General features: G+C 34.0%; 1 protein-coding gene across 2 annotated transcripts in view; it reads left to right on the top strand.

Moving 5' to 3' along the window:
• The window catches only part of LOC111426830 (ftz transcription factor 1), a 72,842-nt gene that overhangs the window by 9,853 nt on the left and 43,315 nt on the right, over positions 1 to 19,674 (top strand). For both annotated transcript variants that reach the window (XM_071194144.1, XM_071194143.1), the window contains exon 2: positions 1,278 to 1,295. In XM_071194144.1, coding sequence (XP_071050245.1) covers positions 1,278 to 1,295 — 18 coding nt within the window. The remainder of the gene's footprint in view (positions 1 to 1,277; positions 1,296 to 19,674) is intronic.

The following is a 19,674-nucleotide window of genomic DNA, read 5'->3' as shown; positions in this document are numbered from 1 at the left end:
TTGAACGCGATCTTTTGTACGCACTGATTACCAACATCTATTTCTGCATAAGTAACTACAGTACGACACGAATGTGTACTAGTTACGTCAGTCATGCTTAATTCGATAAAAAAGAAAAAAACTTATGACATTAGTCAGTATTAATCAAACTGTATTTATGCAAACATGATTTTATACGGTCTACATTTCAGGAACCAATCCGGTATATTAAGTTAAAAGAAAAAAACATTATTGCAAATCGCGTAGTTTGTTCACCACCTTAACCTAAATTTATCTAATAACGTATCTAATGTGGTTTTTACGTTATGTACATAAATATGTGATGTTACTACTAATCGTACATCGGATGTTCCGATTGTTGTAAATATTTGTAGTAGAAGTGATAGCAAATAATATAAGTACATATTTATAAATCATGCACAGACAAAAAAAAAATCAATCAGTAGCCTGAGAATCGAAAAAAAATAGTTAATAATATCTTATAAATTGATGTTTTTAATAAATTCATGTTGATGATACTACATGCCACGAAATGATCCGGTCAAATGGCAACCTCATCCATGCGATTTAACGTCATTATATTTCTTATGAGGTTACGTAAAGTCGCTGGTTTATCCCTAAAAGCCAATAACGTTAGAGAAGCTCAGAGATAATATCCGATATGCTTGAAAGAGTAGTGCAAAATTGGGTCGAATCAATCGTTCGCTGCAAACGTGCTTGCGGTGGTCATATGGACGATATTGTATTCTACAGTTAAATGTATAATATGTGCTGCACCTGGAATATATTTTATTCCTTGATATCCCTTGATTATTTTAGCAATCATGAAATAGGAACGAAGAAGTAACATGACGGATAATAACGAGTACTTTAACAGTTAATTTTTGTTCTATAGCTACAAAATTTTGTTGGGGGAGCTGAAATTGTCAATCGATCCCGATCTCAAATCTCTTGATTTCCTGTAGGAGGCAGACCGTAATATATTCGTATTTGTGTTAGTAGGTCAGTGTGCCAACGATAATGTAAACGCGCAAATAAAATCCCCACCAAATCACGATGACGTCCACCTAAGCGATATTTTTAACACTTTTTTTTTATTTAAATCTTTATATTTCTTTTAACTTTATTGATGCTATAATATCTGGGTTTTATTGTAAGTTAAGGACCGTCGAACGACTTGTTTTAACTGCTTTGTTTTTACAACAATCATCAGTTTTATGTAATCTAATCTAAATATACCTTTTGTACTAATTAAATGTTATTTTGTTTGGTTTCAGATGAAAACAACGTGGAAGGTAAGTGTTTCGAGTATCAATTTCAACATCTTATACGTTGTGAAACCCGTCACCGTATGTATGTGTATTTCTTTTGCTTGCCAAGCTCTCGTGACTAATTGTTTAATGTCAGGACGTTAGATCATGAAAATAATGTATGATGTAACGCGTATTACTGTAGTACAATGGTTCATATTTAGAAAAAATGTCCTTTTTTATTGATTATCTTTATCGTGTGATAAACTTTTTGACAAATAATAAGTAATAACATAAACGATACCACCATAAGGTTCTTAAATAATAAATTTAAACAGCAGCTGACAGGTTCATTTAAAAGCAACGATACAGTTAGGTAATTCTGAATATACAGACGCAGGTATGCATAGAATTCGCGTGGGTTTACAGTAGATCATCTTATGTAGCGAATAAATCTCGCTGTTTTACAATATGCAGAAATTCCATTCTGGCCTCAAATAGAAACTAAATACCGCCGCAATTTCCACGAAATGATGTGGTGTAGGTATAATGTTACGTAACCACAACATTGCAACTTTAAACGCTTATATTCAATTGATAAAAGTAAGCTATTAAAATAATGCAGTATTATTAATACATTGTTTTGAAAAAAAATTGTGTAATTTTTTATGAAGTTGTTTTGGAATTATAACGGGCAAACCTTAAAATGTGTAAAATCAACACGTAACATGCTTTCATTTATTAGATCAATCCGCTGAAAAAAATGTTAAAATTCATGTTGTTCACATAGCTCTGAAGGTATTTAGGACCAAGCGTTCGTTCGACCGTAACGATTAATTTATTATTGTATGCTGTATACTGGTCGGTTGAGCCACCAACTTAAACGTTTCCTAACCAACATGTAGAACTAATATTATGAGTTCATCCGATGCGATTTATCTACTACATCCAAAGTTGTCCGTAATTTTTTACTCAAACCTTTCCGCTGTTGAAATTTGTCGTCAGTAAATTTCAACAGAAGACCTTTTGAAAGTCGTGTTCTCCGCTTTCCTCTTCTTTTCTCGCATCAACCTGCGAGATTAGATTTTGCGAAATACCTATTCGCCGTTGCGTTTCTTATACCACTATACTTGTTTAAACGAATAGAGGAGCGGTTCTAGCGCGATATAAATAACTATATAGGTCGGTATTAATTAATACAGAGCCTGATATTTTATTCATCAGATTAAAACAAGATTTTTACTTTTTACCCCGGTAAAGTTACGTTAGCCGTACACACACAGGTGCACGTTTCCAATGTTTATGATACTTTGCCAGGTAACGCTACTTAAATACGGGGGTGGGTTTAAGTAATCTCGTTCAAGGCGGATAACTTTATTTTTTGTTAATGCAAAATTAGTTGATTTAAAAATAAGCGACCTACAAAACGTACCAGGAATTCCGTAATTATTGTTTGCTTGTGTTAGTTAAGCAATAGAATGCGAAATGCGTACTTGTGGTCTGTGAAGAATTGAGCAAGATGGAAGTACTAACAATATTTATTGAACGAAGTTTTTTAACCTATTTGTCTTAATTACAATATTACAATTTTAATCTATTTGTGTTTTATTTACATTTTAGAGTAATTATTGCCTACATAGGTTATTAGCTGTTTTTGTTACTTTATAGGCTCTATTGTCATTTTGAATATTTATTAAGTTATTGGTCATCAATTCTTTTACGCGTTTAGAAGTTCCATCGTGTAACGTAAAACTAATTCAGATCACGTTTGTTAAGCCACATTAGTAACAAAATTACCAAGAACCCAACTTCGTTAACCTCGTAAATCGACATCCGTGGGGGTAATGGAAAATTGCGTGAGGTGCTTCATAACTATGAGTATCTTAGCTGCCTTTCAATAGCAGAAATGTTGGTAGTATCCCTATTGATGCTCTTAAAGTTTTGGTTAAAACTAATAGTCTTAATTATAATAATAGCCCATTCTATCTCGCTATAGAAAACGCAAAGGGTGTCGAATGGGGAATGAAGAGAATTGACTCGAGAGATCGTCTGATTCTAAAGCTCGTCGCTAAAACTAGTTAGACCATGTTAAACACCAGAGGTACTGGTGGAGACTCATATTTAACATTCATCGCTCGGAAAACATCGGGGGCGGAATCTAAAAAGCCAAATATACAATTAAAATCAGATCTACTCCCTGAATGTTATGAAGAATAATAATGGTATGCAAGCAAAGAGTTTATGGGACTGATCTGAAGGACCAATTGAGATGTGTTGATTTTGACTAACGAATACACCAGCGTGATCTTATTAGGAAACGCAGTGTCCAATAAGAAAGCTAAACAGCTAAATAATAACATCTTCTATTGATCGTATCCAATTCATGGCATTAGAATTAATCCCAATGAAAAATGCTGAAAGAATCTTGGCTCCGAAAGGGTAGTGCATCCTTAGATACTACACATTTTTGTTGAAAATATGCAATTATGCATAACATGCTTAACATTAATGTGGATTCAACGCACTTTGGACAAAATTGAAAGGAAATGTGCACATTTCCCGAAATATACATAGTAATCATGACATATAACCCTTTTTAGGAAAGAAGCATATATCAAATAGTTTATTACAAAAAAAATTTAGTCAACCATTTTTGTAATTTTTTACATTTAAATATTATTACTTTAAATTTAATATCTTAACCACTTAAAAATATCTTGTAATATCTTTTTTGTTAGTATAAATATGCACATCTGCCTTTACGAACACGGTTAGTCAGAGTCAGTCGCAATCGACCATATTTTTAGCATCGAAATTGGGTCAGTGGGTCGCGGTTTTTGCGTAGTTTCTTGATAACACAATGGCGCGGGCCGGGTATGCCATCGGATATTATTGTATTCCCGAGCTACAAAACAACTTCGCCTAATCGTATAATTAACCCTATAACTGTTTCTCAATATTAGTTGTCTGTATAGAATCGGGCTTTGCATTTATTTCTTACTTAAGTAAGATGTTTTAAACAAAACCTTGACACAGTTGCACATTTACGTAACTGTGGTAATATAGGCAAAATGAAATGATCTGTGTTTTTTTTATTAATTTTTAATATTTACCTAATTTACATGTATAATAAATATAATATTTCAAACATTGTTCATATAATTTCATTTAATGATTTATAATTTTCAATATCTGTGTAATCTAAATACTTTAACGAAGCAGATCAAATTGTACCAGATTTCGGCATCAAACGTCCTTGCTTTGAGTACTATGAATAATAATAATAGGAGAACAGGTGTACTCAGAATACCGCTTGGTTTTTTTTTCAACATGTCACTTTCAATAGTTACGCAATACCTTTACCGATTAATCACACTTATAACGAAGTGATGCCATTGCCAGTGGGTCAGTAGGTCAGTGTAACCAATAGGATAACTCTACTACGCGTGCAATTAACGAGTGTGGTTACACCTTAAAGAAACCGCGTCAACCAAATCTGGACATCGGACAAAGTGCAATTCACTCTCGATTTCGTACGATTTTCCATTTGTTGACCTACTTTTTGAAGAGATGTCGTATCGGTGTTCCACTTTTTCCCTACTACTATTCTTCTCAAAATCTGCTTCGGCCGCCTCTCTCATTTATCAACTATGAGATAATCAATCGAAGCGACAATGAAATAATTGTTTAAAATGACCTACTTTTATTTCAATTTGCAATGTGGAAAGGTTTTATTTAAGATTGATTACGAGTGGTGCAAAACGATCATTAAAAAAAAATAAAAACTCCCATCAAGTCCTTCAGAAGCGTGACATCTGACCCGCATCGCAATAAACAGGATTAAAAGACATCTGTTTCCATTTATCGCAATCGTCTCATCGTCCTGCTAAAGAACAAAATCGAGACCATCCCATATAACTTTTATTACCACTTTATGGATAGCTTGTACTAATTGGCAGTAAACTCTTCTATAAGTCGTTCAAGATTCCAACCAAACTAAAGGTTCATCGGCGGCCGTTTTGCAACTTAGGAAAAAATTAAAAAAAAAAGAACTAAAGTTAACCTTTATCGACTTTGCGTCTGGTTTTTAAATAATTTAAATATTTGTGGTATTAGTTAATGATATAAATATATCAGGTATCCAACAAAACTAACAAGTTTTATGAAAACTAAAATATTTTCTGCTTGTTAGCAAAGTAATTCAAAAACACTTCCGAAACCATCACCAAGGTCACAATTTTAATCACGTGATTGTTTACCTTGGCACAGATAAATACAACAATAAAAAATCCACAGATGAAGTGGTCAAGCCAGATTTCTTTCTTCATTAATAACTTTTGTTATTTCTTTTCATAAAAGATCAATACCGACAGAGTGTAAAACCACAACGCTACTACTCTTTTCTTCGTCGTCTGTCGGCGGTTGAGTTTTTGAACACTTTCGAAGATTTTTTTTATCTTCCATAAAATCGTGCCGTAGTCGATGTCACGCAATATCCACTGTTGATCTCACAATCAGTCCAAGGCTTGCGCCAGACATGTCTCGTAATTTTTTCAACGAAAAACTTAATTGTGGTAGAAAGTAACCGAGAGAAAATTCCTTTATACGTGATATGTTGTCGTCTTCGTCGCCATCCTGAACAGTCGGCTACTCAGTCGAGTCGGGCACTCTTCTCATTCAAAATTTAATTACAAACCATGTTCCACTCCTCAATCGATTTGATACGTCTTCTGGTTTTAAATTATCATTTTTACGAAATCATGGCGTGAAAATTGGTTGTACCACAACAATATCGCCGAATTGTTACATTTTATACACATTTACCTATGATTGTAATCCTGTCCAATACAACATATTCTGCTTACCATGTTTTTTATATCATGTTTGTTTATGTTCTTTGCTCCATCCATATTTGTGATGTCACAAATAAGTACCAAAGACCAGTTCGTACAAAAGAGTATGACAAAGAAGTTACAAACTTAGTAGATAAAACCAGGGCGTACCTATTTACTTTGTCTTACATAAAATGCAACATGTGTGAATGTTTCTAGTTGTAGGTCTAATGTTCTAGTGACAGTGGTATTTTTATTGAACTAAAACTAGAACTAACACTAGACCTAGAACTAGAAAGTATCTAGAAAAGTAGTAGATAGAATATTTCTAGTTCTAGGTCTAGTGTTAGTTCTAGTGTTACACTAGCACTATCATTAGAACTAACACTAGACCTAGAACTAGAATCATTCGTGTTTAGCCATCTTGAGAAACGTGCGGATGTGGAGCAGTGTAAGTGTATAGTACTTTCGTAACTGGTTTTTATTTTAATTATTTACATAAATATTTTTGTAATTTAATTTAATTAAACCAAAATTAACACTAATTATCAACAATTTTTCTTATTGAGATCAATATTTGCATAAACAATACGTGTCAAGTTAATTCTGTCATAATTAACAGTGAGCTCAAATTAATTTTCACGTTAAGAGTAGTATAATTGGGTCGTTGTTTATGTGTGCGTGTACACAACACCCGCGAACGAGTGGCTCTCACTCTCGTCGATAAAATAATTATCAGAAAAATATGAGTGTGTCGACGATGGACGTTTGTATCTGTGTGTTGTATACGGTAACTTTTATGTATGAGAGGTTGCGCGTTCGGTCTCCATTCGTTCGTTCGTGTTGGTTGTGTGTCGTGCGTACATGTAACCTTGGCACAATTGTTTTCCAGTTTCGTTAGATTCACTCTCGTTGGCTGACACACTGACCCACTGCCACTGACACAACGTACTCAATCGCTTTTTCATAAGCCCCCCAAATAACAATCGTTTCAACAAGTGAAATTGTTTACGTCATTGCACCTATTATAGTAATGTTGTGACATTCAAAATAATCTTATTAATAGATTTGTTGTTCAATCTCTAACAGAATTTTCCCTATACAGGATGACTTAGAAATATTAGAAATCCTAAACTAACGATTTAACTCAATTTGTCTTACAGTATAGTCATTAATTTAGGAGATGGAGTAGATATCTCCTAAAATAGAGATAGTGGTACTTTAGGATATCCCATTATTTTGAACTCATCCTGTATATAAGGCTCAACTTGTCTTACAGTGTAGTCATGAGTTTAGGAGATAGAACAGATATCTCCTTAGATAGTGATGTTGGTACTTTAGGATATCCCATTCTTTTGAACTCATCCTGTATATAAGACTCAACTTGTCTTACAGTGTAGTCATTAGTTTAGGAGATGAAACAGATATCTCCTAAGGTAGTGACATTGATTCTTTAGGTTATCCCATTCTTTTGAATTCATCCTGTATATATACCAACAATAAAATTGCTTCATAACATCAATAAGTACATTCATTACTGTAAAAAGCAATTTTCTTTAACCGCCTTTTCATTAATTTATTTCATACAAGAGACGGAATGACGTAAATAAAACTTTATAACAAGCTCTAGGCACGCGCCAAATCGTAAATATCATTGGATAAAAAGAATAAAAAACTTTTCTGCCGCGTTAGTCGAAATTGGCACATCTATAATCGACTGCGTACGATACCGAGCTATCATGGTTATTTATAGCGACCGCTTTAACAAAATAATGAATGCTAACATAAAATCGATTGCTTATTCTTAATGGATTTTTAATTGTGCTTGGACAGAGACGAACGCGCGATAAGAACTGATGATGCTATTAAGCACTTTACACGGTTCTGCTGTAAGACGTTTGTTTTGACGATAAGACGTAGCTTATTGCCGAGTTTGTTACTCACCATATTCAATTTACGATATAAATTAACTGAGAGAACAATAAAATTACTTCTTCTATTTATTACTGTGTTTATTACCTATTTGTTAAAAATAAAGCAAAATTACAACCATATAGAAACGATTTTAATAGGTTATTTTTCAAAGATGCAAATCCTTAGGGCAATCTTTTGTTATTATGCAGATGGAATTGAAAATAGATAGATTTTATTGTCGTTTTGTCACAAATTACTCATTCGATATGCATTTGGGCCATGCAAAATACACCAACAACTTAAAACGTTGCCGTCGTCGTTGTGGTGCTGTCGCAATGGCCTCAGTAGTTCGCTTTTAGGCAACACCCCTTTCAATTTCCACCGGCTGTTGCGCAACGAACTTATAATCAGGTGAAATCTCTCGTAACCGCGACGCCGACTACCACCACGTTGAGAGCGAAATTCAGGTTAAACTATACTTTCCATTTCATCTCTCTACACGACGAATCGTCACATTTAACTCACCGTGACTACTTCGCCGCGAATCGACCTACATTTTTACTTTCGACGGAATGCTAATTTTACTTTCACAGAAACAGCTAACAACCGGTCGTCGTTGATGAGACAACCGACATTATTATTACGTTTGAAAAGAGAGTGAACGGCTTAGAAAAGTTACCATTCTGTCCTAGTAACCCGGTAACATTGACACACTGACAATACCAAGTTCCAAATACCATTAGAATATCTTATAAATAGTAATTTAATTTCAAATATTTAGGTTGATCTTTTTAATCTTATAGAATTTATAGTTGAGTTGAGGTAGAAAAAGAAATAAGATTATTCTTGATTTATTATCTCAACTTAAGTAATCTGTCTGTCGAGCTGGTCCAGTGACACACTGACCCACTGAACAAAATCGGGGTTGCTTTTATTTTCGATGTAGATTCGCCAGTGTTAAGTGACGTCAGCGGCGAGACTCTCGTATCTGGTTTGCCTACCGGCATGGTTGTTACTGCATTCTGTTTATATTGGGTCATGGCAGTGGATATTAACACATGCATTGTTCCCTTTTTAGCTAAATTTAATAATTCATATCTCTTCAATGTTGATCTATTGAAAAATATTTTTGAACATTAATAGCCTTATTCTACATTTAAGTATTATACTAGTCAGGAAAGTAGGAAGAACTACCACCCGGTGAAGGAGTGTAATTGAACGTTGCAAAAGAGGGTTGTTGAAGAGGGTAGACATAGACGGTTGCGTAAATTTTGAATAAGAGGATTGATATTGACGCCAATGACACAACCAGGGATATGATCCTTGAAGGACTATACTATTATTATTATTACTCTTTCTATATTTAAATCCTTGTCTACGTCGTCATTCCCAAATCTCATATTGAGTACTCAAAAACCTCCTTTGGTACATATCACCTCCCTTGTTTTCTGTATCTTTATGAAAGCAAAGCCGTCAACATAAGCGAGCATATCTGGATCCCATCAATTCTATGTAACAAAGAATTGATTGTACTTGAACCACTGTGAACTGGCTATGCTTGATAGCCAGACTATTAATTAACACTAATGTTAAGGAGTAGTTCTTCTGCAGTACATCCTTTGTGCTCGCTGGAATAAGGCTTGAATCATGGACGACACACCAGCCTATAGCTACCTGTTCGTATATGTCTTCTTCCGATACACTCCCAGTTTTATGCCCCCATCTGTCTTCATAGTGACCAATAAATTTAATCGTGGGTGTTGTGAGTTTAGGTAGTCTAGAAACTACCTAACATACCACAAATATAAACAACACCATTATTTGAGAATTCTCCATACCCTAAATTGTGTTACGTGAAGCTGCAAGTTAGAGTGTCAATGTCAACATTGTTGATTATCATTTATTTTGTCACCAATAATATTGACCATCGCATTTCACCAACAATAAAAGATATTGGTAATCAAATTTTGTAATCACCTTAATTATAAGATAATATCTATCGTGTTTTGCACGCAATTCTGATAAAATTAATCTAAAATCCTTTTAATAAGTATCTTCAATCAAAATTACTTTGAATATTACAACCATGTTAATTATTTTTTTTGTTACAGGTAACGTATAGTAATAATAATCATCATCTTTTCTGCTGTGGCATCATCACAATTTTAGCATCGTAAGTTTTTGTATATATTATTTTGTGCAATATGATTTTAAAAATTTTTTCCGATATCATGTCCCTCCACAATTAGTCAACGTACACTTATTTATGAGTAATAATTTCCAAATTGCCACTGTAGAGCAGTGACAAGCTCACGTCCTAGTTTTTAAGTGAATAGTGTTGTTTAGTCGATTGTGAAAAAATGATATATTTCCGGCTAGAAAAAAAAAGACACATAATAACTTTTATGTATTACGTATTAGTGCGTGATGTTGAAACATAATCGAGTTAAAAAAAGTGCGTTAGTGACGCAATACGAAAACGTGGAGTTGTATTATTTCATTTTAAATTAATATAACTTTTATTACTGTTATGGTACAAACTTAATACATTATTGTTCAAATTAGATAAGAAATTTAATTTATAATTGAATTTATTCATACCTTTCACGATTCCGCATTAAGAAATAATTGTTTATACATTCTTCTTTCTTCGTTGACATCTGTATAGAGTAGAACGTTCACCATCAACTTTACCTATATGTTCAACCCGTTCGCCATAAATAGCAATACGATTCGCAGTTTGTATTCCGACTCCTTTATCCGATATATGTCACTCATTCAAAGTTCAATTTCAGACCCTTCTCTACTCTAAAAACCAACCCAAGCGGCGTCTACTATGTAATTTAAATCGTGGCTTAGCAATTGCGCCATATTAGTTGCGCATATGGCAACGAATTAACACATATCTTTTTGTACAATGTTAAAAGAACCGACAACGAAAGGATTACTTACTTTAAACGCGCAGAGAATGTTATTCAAAGCTTATTGTCGCGTACAAAGTTGCGTACAATATTTTATTTACTCATTCTAAATGTGACAATGTATCTCTTTAATTATCATACTTTTAAGTAATTGTGACTTAAAGGTGTGAGAATCTGTTGTAATTTTGTAAATGGAAGATATGTTTTAAATAGCTACTGCTATATATAATGTGTTGATGTGGTCGATCCGAGATTTTATCCGTTCTTCCTGTTGGTTCTCTTTGGAAAGGGGCAGACGTTTCGCTAAGATCTCACCAGGCATCTTCAGTGCGTTATCGTAGTCTCCTGTCGGCAAACTCCACAACAGTTTGCCGATATTTGCATTTACTAATTCCTAATGTGAAATGGTAGTTGCCTACCCATGCGTGACGTCACGAACGGACCTTCGAGCTGCGCACTTGTTCCTGGTATGTAGTAGTCTTCTTAAATTCTATCGTTCTTGTATCAAACAATTTCTGACTTTGTATTTAAAGTGATGTTTGGCCGAAATAGGTTGGCTAATCGCGAAATACATTAATTAATCTCGTCTCATTACACTCCAGTTCTAGCGAGACTTGACTACCACCGTAAACAGTGACATATTGGATATGTAGATATGGATATATTAATAGAACCTGGAAATTGTTAGCGAACATAATGAATATTTTCGTGTATTAATCGACTTTTGTAATTTGATAAAATGTTGGGTGAAGAAAACGGGTGCGGCGACGATGTTGGAAAACTTCTTGAAAAAGCTCTCACTTTCCGCGCGAACGATCAAGCAAGACGAACCGGTTGCCGGCTAACGGCTAAGTGTGTCAAGGCCACCGGCCGTAACTCTCCGGAGGAGAGATAATTACGCGAAATTCATTAGTATGCGTCGGGAGAGCTCCATTGTGGTGGGCGGGGCGGCTCTTTTGTTCTTAACTGATTCTTCAACGTCGTTGGACGTGTGTATTATTACAAGACACGCGCTATTTTGTAACGATTTAACGTTTTTTTGTCTTTATTCTTTTTAAACACTTTTAATTCAAAATGGATTTTATACCATTTTGATGCTCAAACATAATTGTGAAAACTTTGAGAACTTTAGGACACTCTTCAAACAAACTGTAACCCATTTATTGTCTAAAAAACATAATCATTCCTTAATGGATAACTTTTCACAATTTTTTTTCTATGTATTTACCTGTATTGAATGGAGATGCGTAACAAATCTTAAAATATCCTTTTCGCATTTCGTTCCACAGTAGGATATATGATATAGAAAACTAACAAAAGATAAACTCTAAGTGATGTTATTGTTAGTAGTCGACAGGTAAACAGAAACAAACAAAATTTATGGTTCCTAAGGGTCTTTGAATAGGTACCTCTTTAGTACGTTTATGTGTATTGATTCAACAGCAAAAGGATTTAATGTAGCTGAAATATCCGCGAGGAATGAACCATTAACGTGTAATCTTAAAACCAAATTACTTTCAATTTGCTCATCACAAGCAAATAACTTCCTTCGTTTCATTCTATTTCCTCATCCGACACATACATAGGACGAACTCGTTTTAAATTACTATGTCGAAGGAAGCCTTCAATCGCCTACGTACGAACACGAGGTGTATATGTTCTTTTACGTTCCACCTACGTTTTTGTTAAGTTGTCGGCGACCATAAAATATTATCATCGATTATATATCTCATTGGAGACGTGACAGTGTTCTTCTTTCAGTAATCGAATTGTTCCACAAAAGTAGGTCAATGTAATCAAATAGGAGCAATAATATTAGTATGGCTTTAGTTGATTTCTGTTCTCATTATTAGGTTGAAAAATATATTTTTGTAATACTGTTATTTTGGTGGTTATTTCAATTTAAGTGATTCGAGGAAGCAGTTTGCGAATGTAAATATTGTTAACTATGTAGATTGCTAATACACAGCATTGCTAGATGCACGAGTCCCTAAAAATAGATCATTTCCGATGCAGACAGTTATTGCTTTAAACACACTTGTGCAGATCGCGGCGTGTGCGGACCGTTTGTGCCTCTGAAAAATCTTGTTTTTCATGTTAACACGTGCGCACATCATTAACGATTTGTAGGTGGTTTACCAAACACCTTTAAATATTCTTATAACATAACATAAAGCAAGAAATGGAAATGATGTTTATCAATGGTAACTAATTAACAGAAAATATACAATGACGCAGATGTATTCATTGGATACAACTAGTCATTGCCAGATTATTGCTTTAAGTAATAAGTGACTTGCATATCTTAATGTATCTATCTTTAAACAACTACCACATGGTAATAACACATTATTAATGTGCAATAGGTTTTTAAAAAAAGAATAGATTTCTTATGATAATAACCAACGCGAGCTAAATATATCCTTAAAATGTCAATTGTTCATTCACCTGTAAGTAATTTTATGTAGTTATAATCGATTATCTGCATCACTGAACATGTAGAATCAAAAAATCTACGAGAAAATTTAAGAGACTTAAGATTACATACAGGGTGTTCCATAACGAGTAATTCAATCAAAATTTCTGAGTGTAACAAAGCTGTAAATGATGTTTTCAAAAAGACTTATTTATGAAAATTCCTCTTAATAAAATTCTTTCAGTTTTGCTTTAAATCCGTTCGCTGGAATAACCTTTGCCATCTTCGTAACCTTTGCGGTAACTTGATATAAAGTCCGTATATAGACGTCTTCTGTAGCTTCTCGTTAGTCTGGAAAAGGTTAGATACAGATTTTCTTTCCCATGTGTTTTGTAAGAAGAAACACAAGAATGATTTCTTGTTAAATATGTTGTATATAAATTACTGATATATATATAACAATTATCTTCGTAATGAAGCCTCATTAGTACCTGAATCGCTTTACGTTGAAATCAAGATAACGGATGTCTTGATTTCATTGGCAGTATTTGTACTTCATACAAGGAGAGAATCTATAATCACTTATATGTATATGCAGAGCAAGTAAACAGGGAAGTCATTGTAGAATTTTATATTTCCGTATTATTGCTGACCACGATGTTTATCAAATATTACTGGGATAGAAGTCCATCTTACACTCCTCTCACAAACAACTTCACTTTATTCAAGCACCGTTCACAAGTAATTGTCCAGAAATTTCACTTAGTCGGCGCAATAAGGAAGATATTGCGCCGATATGAAAGACCATGAATTTTTTGCTCAATTTTTTTATAGCAAGAACTTGCGAGATATCTCTCATTACTATAAGTACAAGTAAGCTAAAAGAGTACACAGGTCCTAAACCTCATCAGACTCCATGTCATCCTACTATTACACTCATTCTGTCTACAGCATCCAGGCATCTAGAAATCTAGAATGAAGTCACAGATCTCCGAATGCTTTCTACCTCAATGCTCTTTACTGCCCTTGGTGTCACTGAAGAACAATTATACAATTAAATATTGTTTTGTTAATAATTAACATAACATCATAATTTGAAGACTGTGTACATATCAGATATTGTATGTCAGATAAAAAGAAATTGTTAGAGTAAGGTATTGGAAATTGGATATAAGTATTTATTTAACTTGTTGTTACCATTCTTCCCAAAACACTATAATACGAGTTTCATTGTTCGATTAGTCGTGATCTTGGGTGTTCCTAAATGGGATGTCATCATTACCAGCGTCGTCCTGTAAATCTTTGCAATGGCCCCCCACGGATAGTATTTTCAAAACACGAAAGGCGACTTCATTACACACCTGTCATCACAAAGGGACCTACCGGGCCGTGACGATGCACAACAGAGAAGCCGACACGTCTCATCGTTGAACAGTGTTTTCGAAGAGAAAGCGTCGCTAAACTGCAAACAAGATTACCTACGTATACCTGTGAGTAAGTTGGGCCAGACACACGCACCTCTATGTCCGATTGTTACGAAAGTCCTTTTGCGAACCTCTTTGGGACCATTTTAAAGTTGACGTTTACGACCTCACGCCGCATTATCTCTCGTCGTGTTCAATTTCCGAAGAGCAGTTTAAATGAGGATTTACAATAGTCTGGTCTGTGTCTTAACAATGATGTAGGTGTTGTGACTTTACAAATCGGGTACTTCTTTGTTTGTACGCTGGGTGCTATTGATGATCCTATTTGGCATTACATGCTTTTAAGTTGAATATACAATAGTGAATAAATAGGTGTAAACAATGAAAGAAGAAGTTGAAACGAAAGTTAGTTTATATGTGTATTTTATGTGCGAAGAGATGTTTTTTAGTTATGGTGGTAATTATTGTTTGTGAAATAAATGAGATGAAGTAAGATATAAATTGCTGACACGCTAGTTGCGAGATTCGGTATTGATTCCGCCCTTATTTGATTAATTCAGTTCTCGTATTATGTGGACAATATCGATTGCTTAAGTAACATTGCGTTCAAGCTGAAAGAGTGAACGTTATGTAACCTGATGCGTACCACACGATACTTTTACAATATGATGTTATAGGTGCGTTTGGCAATATTAAAAAAATATGCTAAATGAATAAGAATTTAGAAAGTTGACGACACTTTCCAAACTCGATCAAAAAATAATCTTACTAATTGACCGTGATAAAATTAAAATTGTACAGGATAAACCACTGTTACTATGTTGAATATAAAACAATTCAAACGATCTAAAATTTAAACAAACAGGAATTGCGTAAACGAATTTCATTTAAACCGGAAACATTATAATGGCACATTTCCACAGGTCAAATCAGCCACACAGTTTGTTAACTCAGACTATGCTTCGTCGGTTGACTACTTTTAATGAAATTAAAGGATATACAAAAATTACGAAATGTGTCGACTTAAACAAAACTTGATTCCAAGTAATTATATTTAATTATATCAAGTGTATTCGCAATTTGCTGTCATGTGCGCAATCTTAACGGGTTTTAACGGAACAATTATAATTCGATCTAATTGAATTAAAACGTAATGTAAATGACAGAAACGAGAATGCATATTCAACTAACTGTAAAGAACTTGACATTTCTTGACATAGATTTCAGTTTCTTATTACTTCTTTTATAATAAATAAATAATGATATAGTTACGAAACTTTAAGTATCTTTTTGTGTACACAAAGAAAATAACATAACATAGCGTTACGTTCAAGTGAGTTAAGGATATTGAAAACTAAAACAAAATTAAACCAATTAATGAAATGTTATATTGTTGCCCAAGTAAGGGCCTTGTAAGTTTACTAACTGATTCCTTCGTCGATACTGTTGTACGCTACCACTAGTTAGCATAAATCAGCAGGGAAAACAGTTCAATTTTTTGTATACATTTATACCCCGGCAAGGACAATCGCGCACCGTGACTGATTACGGGCGTGACACAATTTACCAAGCCTTACCATTTAAAAAATCGAGTACCAACAGTACATGGGCTTTCTTAATTGTGGTTTCAGTTTACCTTTAAGCTTAATTCACCTTAGCTATCGATATACCAATGACTTTTTAATCGAAGAATGTTTACGCAACAACCGAGTGTGCACTTCGTCCTCATCGATATTCAGCAAACTTCGAAACGCTTAAATTGTAAAACATATGAAATTCTAATAAATTGAGCGCAGACTAGTTTAGAGATTGTTGAAGAGATTCGGATTAATGAGAAGATGGTTCTTTTCTTGTTTATATAACAGTTTTGGGTTGTGTAATTTAACGCCGAAACTTTTTTTTTAAATTTAGAACAGTCGGAGCTTACGCAATTTTTATCATCTCATAAATCTTTTGGTAAAGTTTCCAGTTTTATAGCATAGTTTTCGTATTATGTTAAGCAGATTGCTGATCGAAAAATTATTTTCGAATACTTTTTCTATTACATCACAATATTATCTTAAAGTGACTTAAATAATTATGAAAATGCGTTGTTTGTGTTACTAATTACGCTTTCAACATTAAAACAATTTCATGGCAAATTAAAATAACTTTTTTTGTTTAGTTTCATTAAGAAATCGTATCATTTCACGCTATCATGTACAAATATCTTGATTTGTTTGTCACACTGAACACGGAATTAGCGAGCATTAATATATAAAAAATAATACTGGAACCGTTTAATAGTGTGAACATGTCCAATTATTAGGTTTAGTGTAGCATGAAGGTTTTGGTTTCAATTTTATATTCAATACGTTTAAATTTATTTAAAAAAATATAAGGATATTGAAATTTCTGAACTTTTTTATTATGTTATGAAATTACATTGGAAATATTTCTTGTTAAAAGTGAAGAATAACACTTTTTCCCTATTTTTACTATTCCGTGGTTTACTCATGAAAGGATTCTGTTTGGATCCCAGCATGGATGTTGTTCAAGGTTGTTCTGGATTAAAATTAGGGTCCACTAAACATTATTTAAAATTGCTACTCTCTTCCAAACCATTGTGATCCATTCCATACTGTAATCTAGTAGAGGAATGCTAGTAGAAGACATCATGGAGATGAAGGATGTCAAAATTTGCATAAAACATTGTATCACCTGAAGTTAAGATCGTCATTTCACCTTTTGTCAATCTTTCTGATGACAAAATTCTACACTGCAAATCTTTTGAATGGACTTTACAATGCGCCGGCTACTTTTTGAAGTGGATTACAGGAAAACTTCTGCCTAAGCACCGCAGGAAATTCACATTTGGTATTTTAATAAGATTATCGTGTACAGCAACACCTGAAAAGATCCATGTATTGAAAAGATTACAACCATCAGTTATGTCAATTTGGGAAAATTATCCTTGAATGGCTAATCTATATCTGGATGTTCTGAGTCCCTTGCAAATTACATGAAAAAAATATCATATGCAACCTATTGCATTGAAAAAAGGAGATATTGTCCAAACGTCCTAACGTCCAAAATTTGAGAAACTTTCGACGCTCCAAACAGACTCTAACGCCAAGATATCGGCGATGATACAATGATCATGTATCAGAGATAGGTAAAACGCAAGAAACATAATTGGTGTGTAATTCGTGTGTGTCTTGCTCAACTCAATGCGGGATCCTACTTCTGCAAGCTTTGGGGTTGGGTTGGGTTGAGTTGGGTTGAAACTCTTCATGCTGGCATAGCCTGTTGTGAAAAATGCAAAAAATGCCTGGAACAACCTAACCATCAATAGCCCAACGAAGCCAATGGAGACGAGATGTATTGGTGCTCTAGATTTGGTTTTTTGATAAGATTTTGACATACAAGCTGTCAATAAATGACCACGTCCAAAAGTTTTGGAATTTAGAAATCAACACTAAAAATGTAAATGATTCCAAATTTCATTTTCATATGTTTATGCATAACGTGGAAATATTTTTTTAATTCTATACTAAAAAAGTTTCAATATAATACAGTAATTTTTTTAGGTTCAGTATCTTTCTTTGTAATAATCGAGATACCAAAAGTGTTCGTTGAACAATGATTTGCTATTGTAATAATGGTTACGTGAACACATCCGTTTGTCGGGCATACAAACAAAACAGAACGCGTTATTGTAAAAGAAACGATTTGTTGTTACAAATAAAGTGCGTTTGTATTTACGTCAAACAGGTGGTAGATAGATTTTTTTTATTTTAAATGTCCATTATGTTCGGTGCGTGCGGTTTGTTAGATCGTACGTGCTTTATAGACGTCCGACATCGTCCCAAATGGTCAACTAAACGAATCCGTGTCAAGGATTCGGACAGTTTGTGCTCTCCGAGTTTTGAGAATTATGTAATATCGGTCCAAAACCGATTGCCCTACCACTATGAACAGGTTTTGTGATGCGATGTGTGTTACAAAACTATTTTTTAAATTTAATAATTAAGACGTTGGTTTTAAAATAAGAGCATAATTTGTTATAATTATTGTTTATTGTACAAAATTGCTAAATATATGTTCGTTGTCATACAGGATGTATTGGGTTGCCTATATAAATTAAAATAAGATTTCGATTCGTTTAAAAGCCGTCTTCCTCTTAATAATACTACAACTAAATAATACTTAAACGGTTTAGTCTAGACAATTTGTTGGCGTCGAAAAAAATGTCCTTTTTATCGCAACTGCGCAACCTCTCTCACCTCAATTTATAGTCGCGGCAGCACGCAACGCAAACAAACCGGAGCCAATACACATAGTGTGAGTGTGAGGTTCTTTAGGAGGATAAAGGATAGGATAAGAATAGGGTTAGAGTGGGATAGGGTTAAAAACACACACAAGGAACTCGAACGATCGGGACCAAGTGCATTGGGTTTGTGGGTCAACTAGCGACCGCGCGTGTTTGAACCGATTCGCCGGCGACGTCAACCTAGAAATGCTCTAATTACAATGAGGCGTTTGTTGGAAACACGTCAACGCGTCATAATATATATCGATTGGATTCGAAAAATGTTTTTTTCCATAATACATAATGAAGTTAAAAAATTAAATGTTCAAAGTTTATAATTGAATTAAAACTTTTTTAACTATTTTAAAACTTAGATAAAGATGAAAAGATATCGCCTGGTAAATTGAAATTAAATCCCTTTTTTTCTTCAAGATCTCTTAAAGGTTGCAAAATATAAAATTAATATCCACCGCTGACATTCATCAGGTTGAGGAGCATAAGCGCCTTAGAACGTCATTATTTATTGCTACATGATAGCCCATCTTTCTAAATACGTATGTAACGTAGAGGTTGACCGCCTTTACAATAATCCCCTTAGTTATTATTTTGCAGTTGCTCGTAGTGAG

This window comes from Onthophagus taurus, chromosome 2 (genome assembly GCF_036711975.1).
Source record: "Onthophagus taurus isolate NC chromosome 2, IU_Otau_3.0, whole genome shotgun sequence".
In the NCBI taxonomy this organism is placed as follows: Eukaryota; Metazoa; Arthropoda; class Insecta; order Coleoptera; family Scarabaeidae; genus Onthophagus; species Onthophagus taurus.
This window is presented reverse-complemented; position numbering and strand designations above follow the sequence as displayed.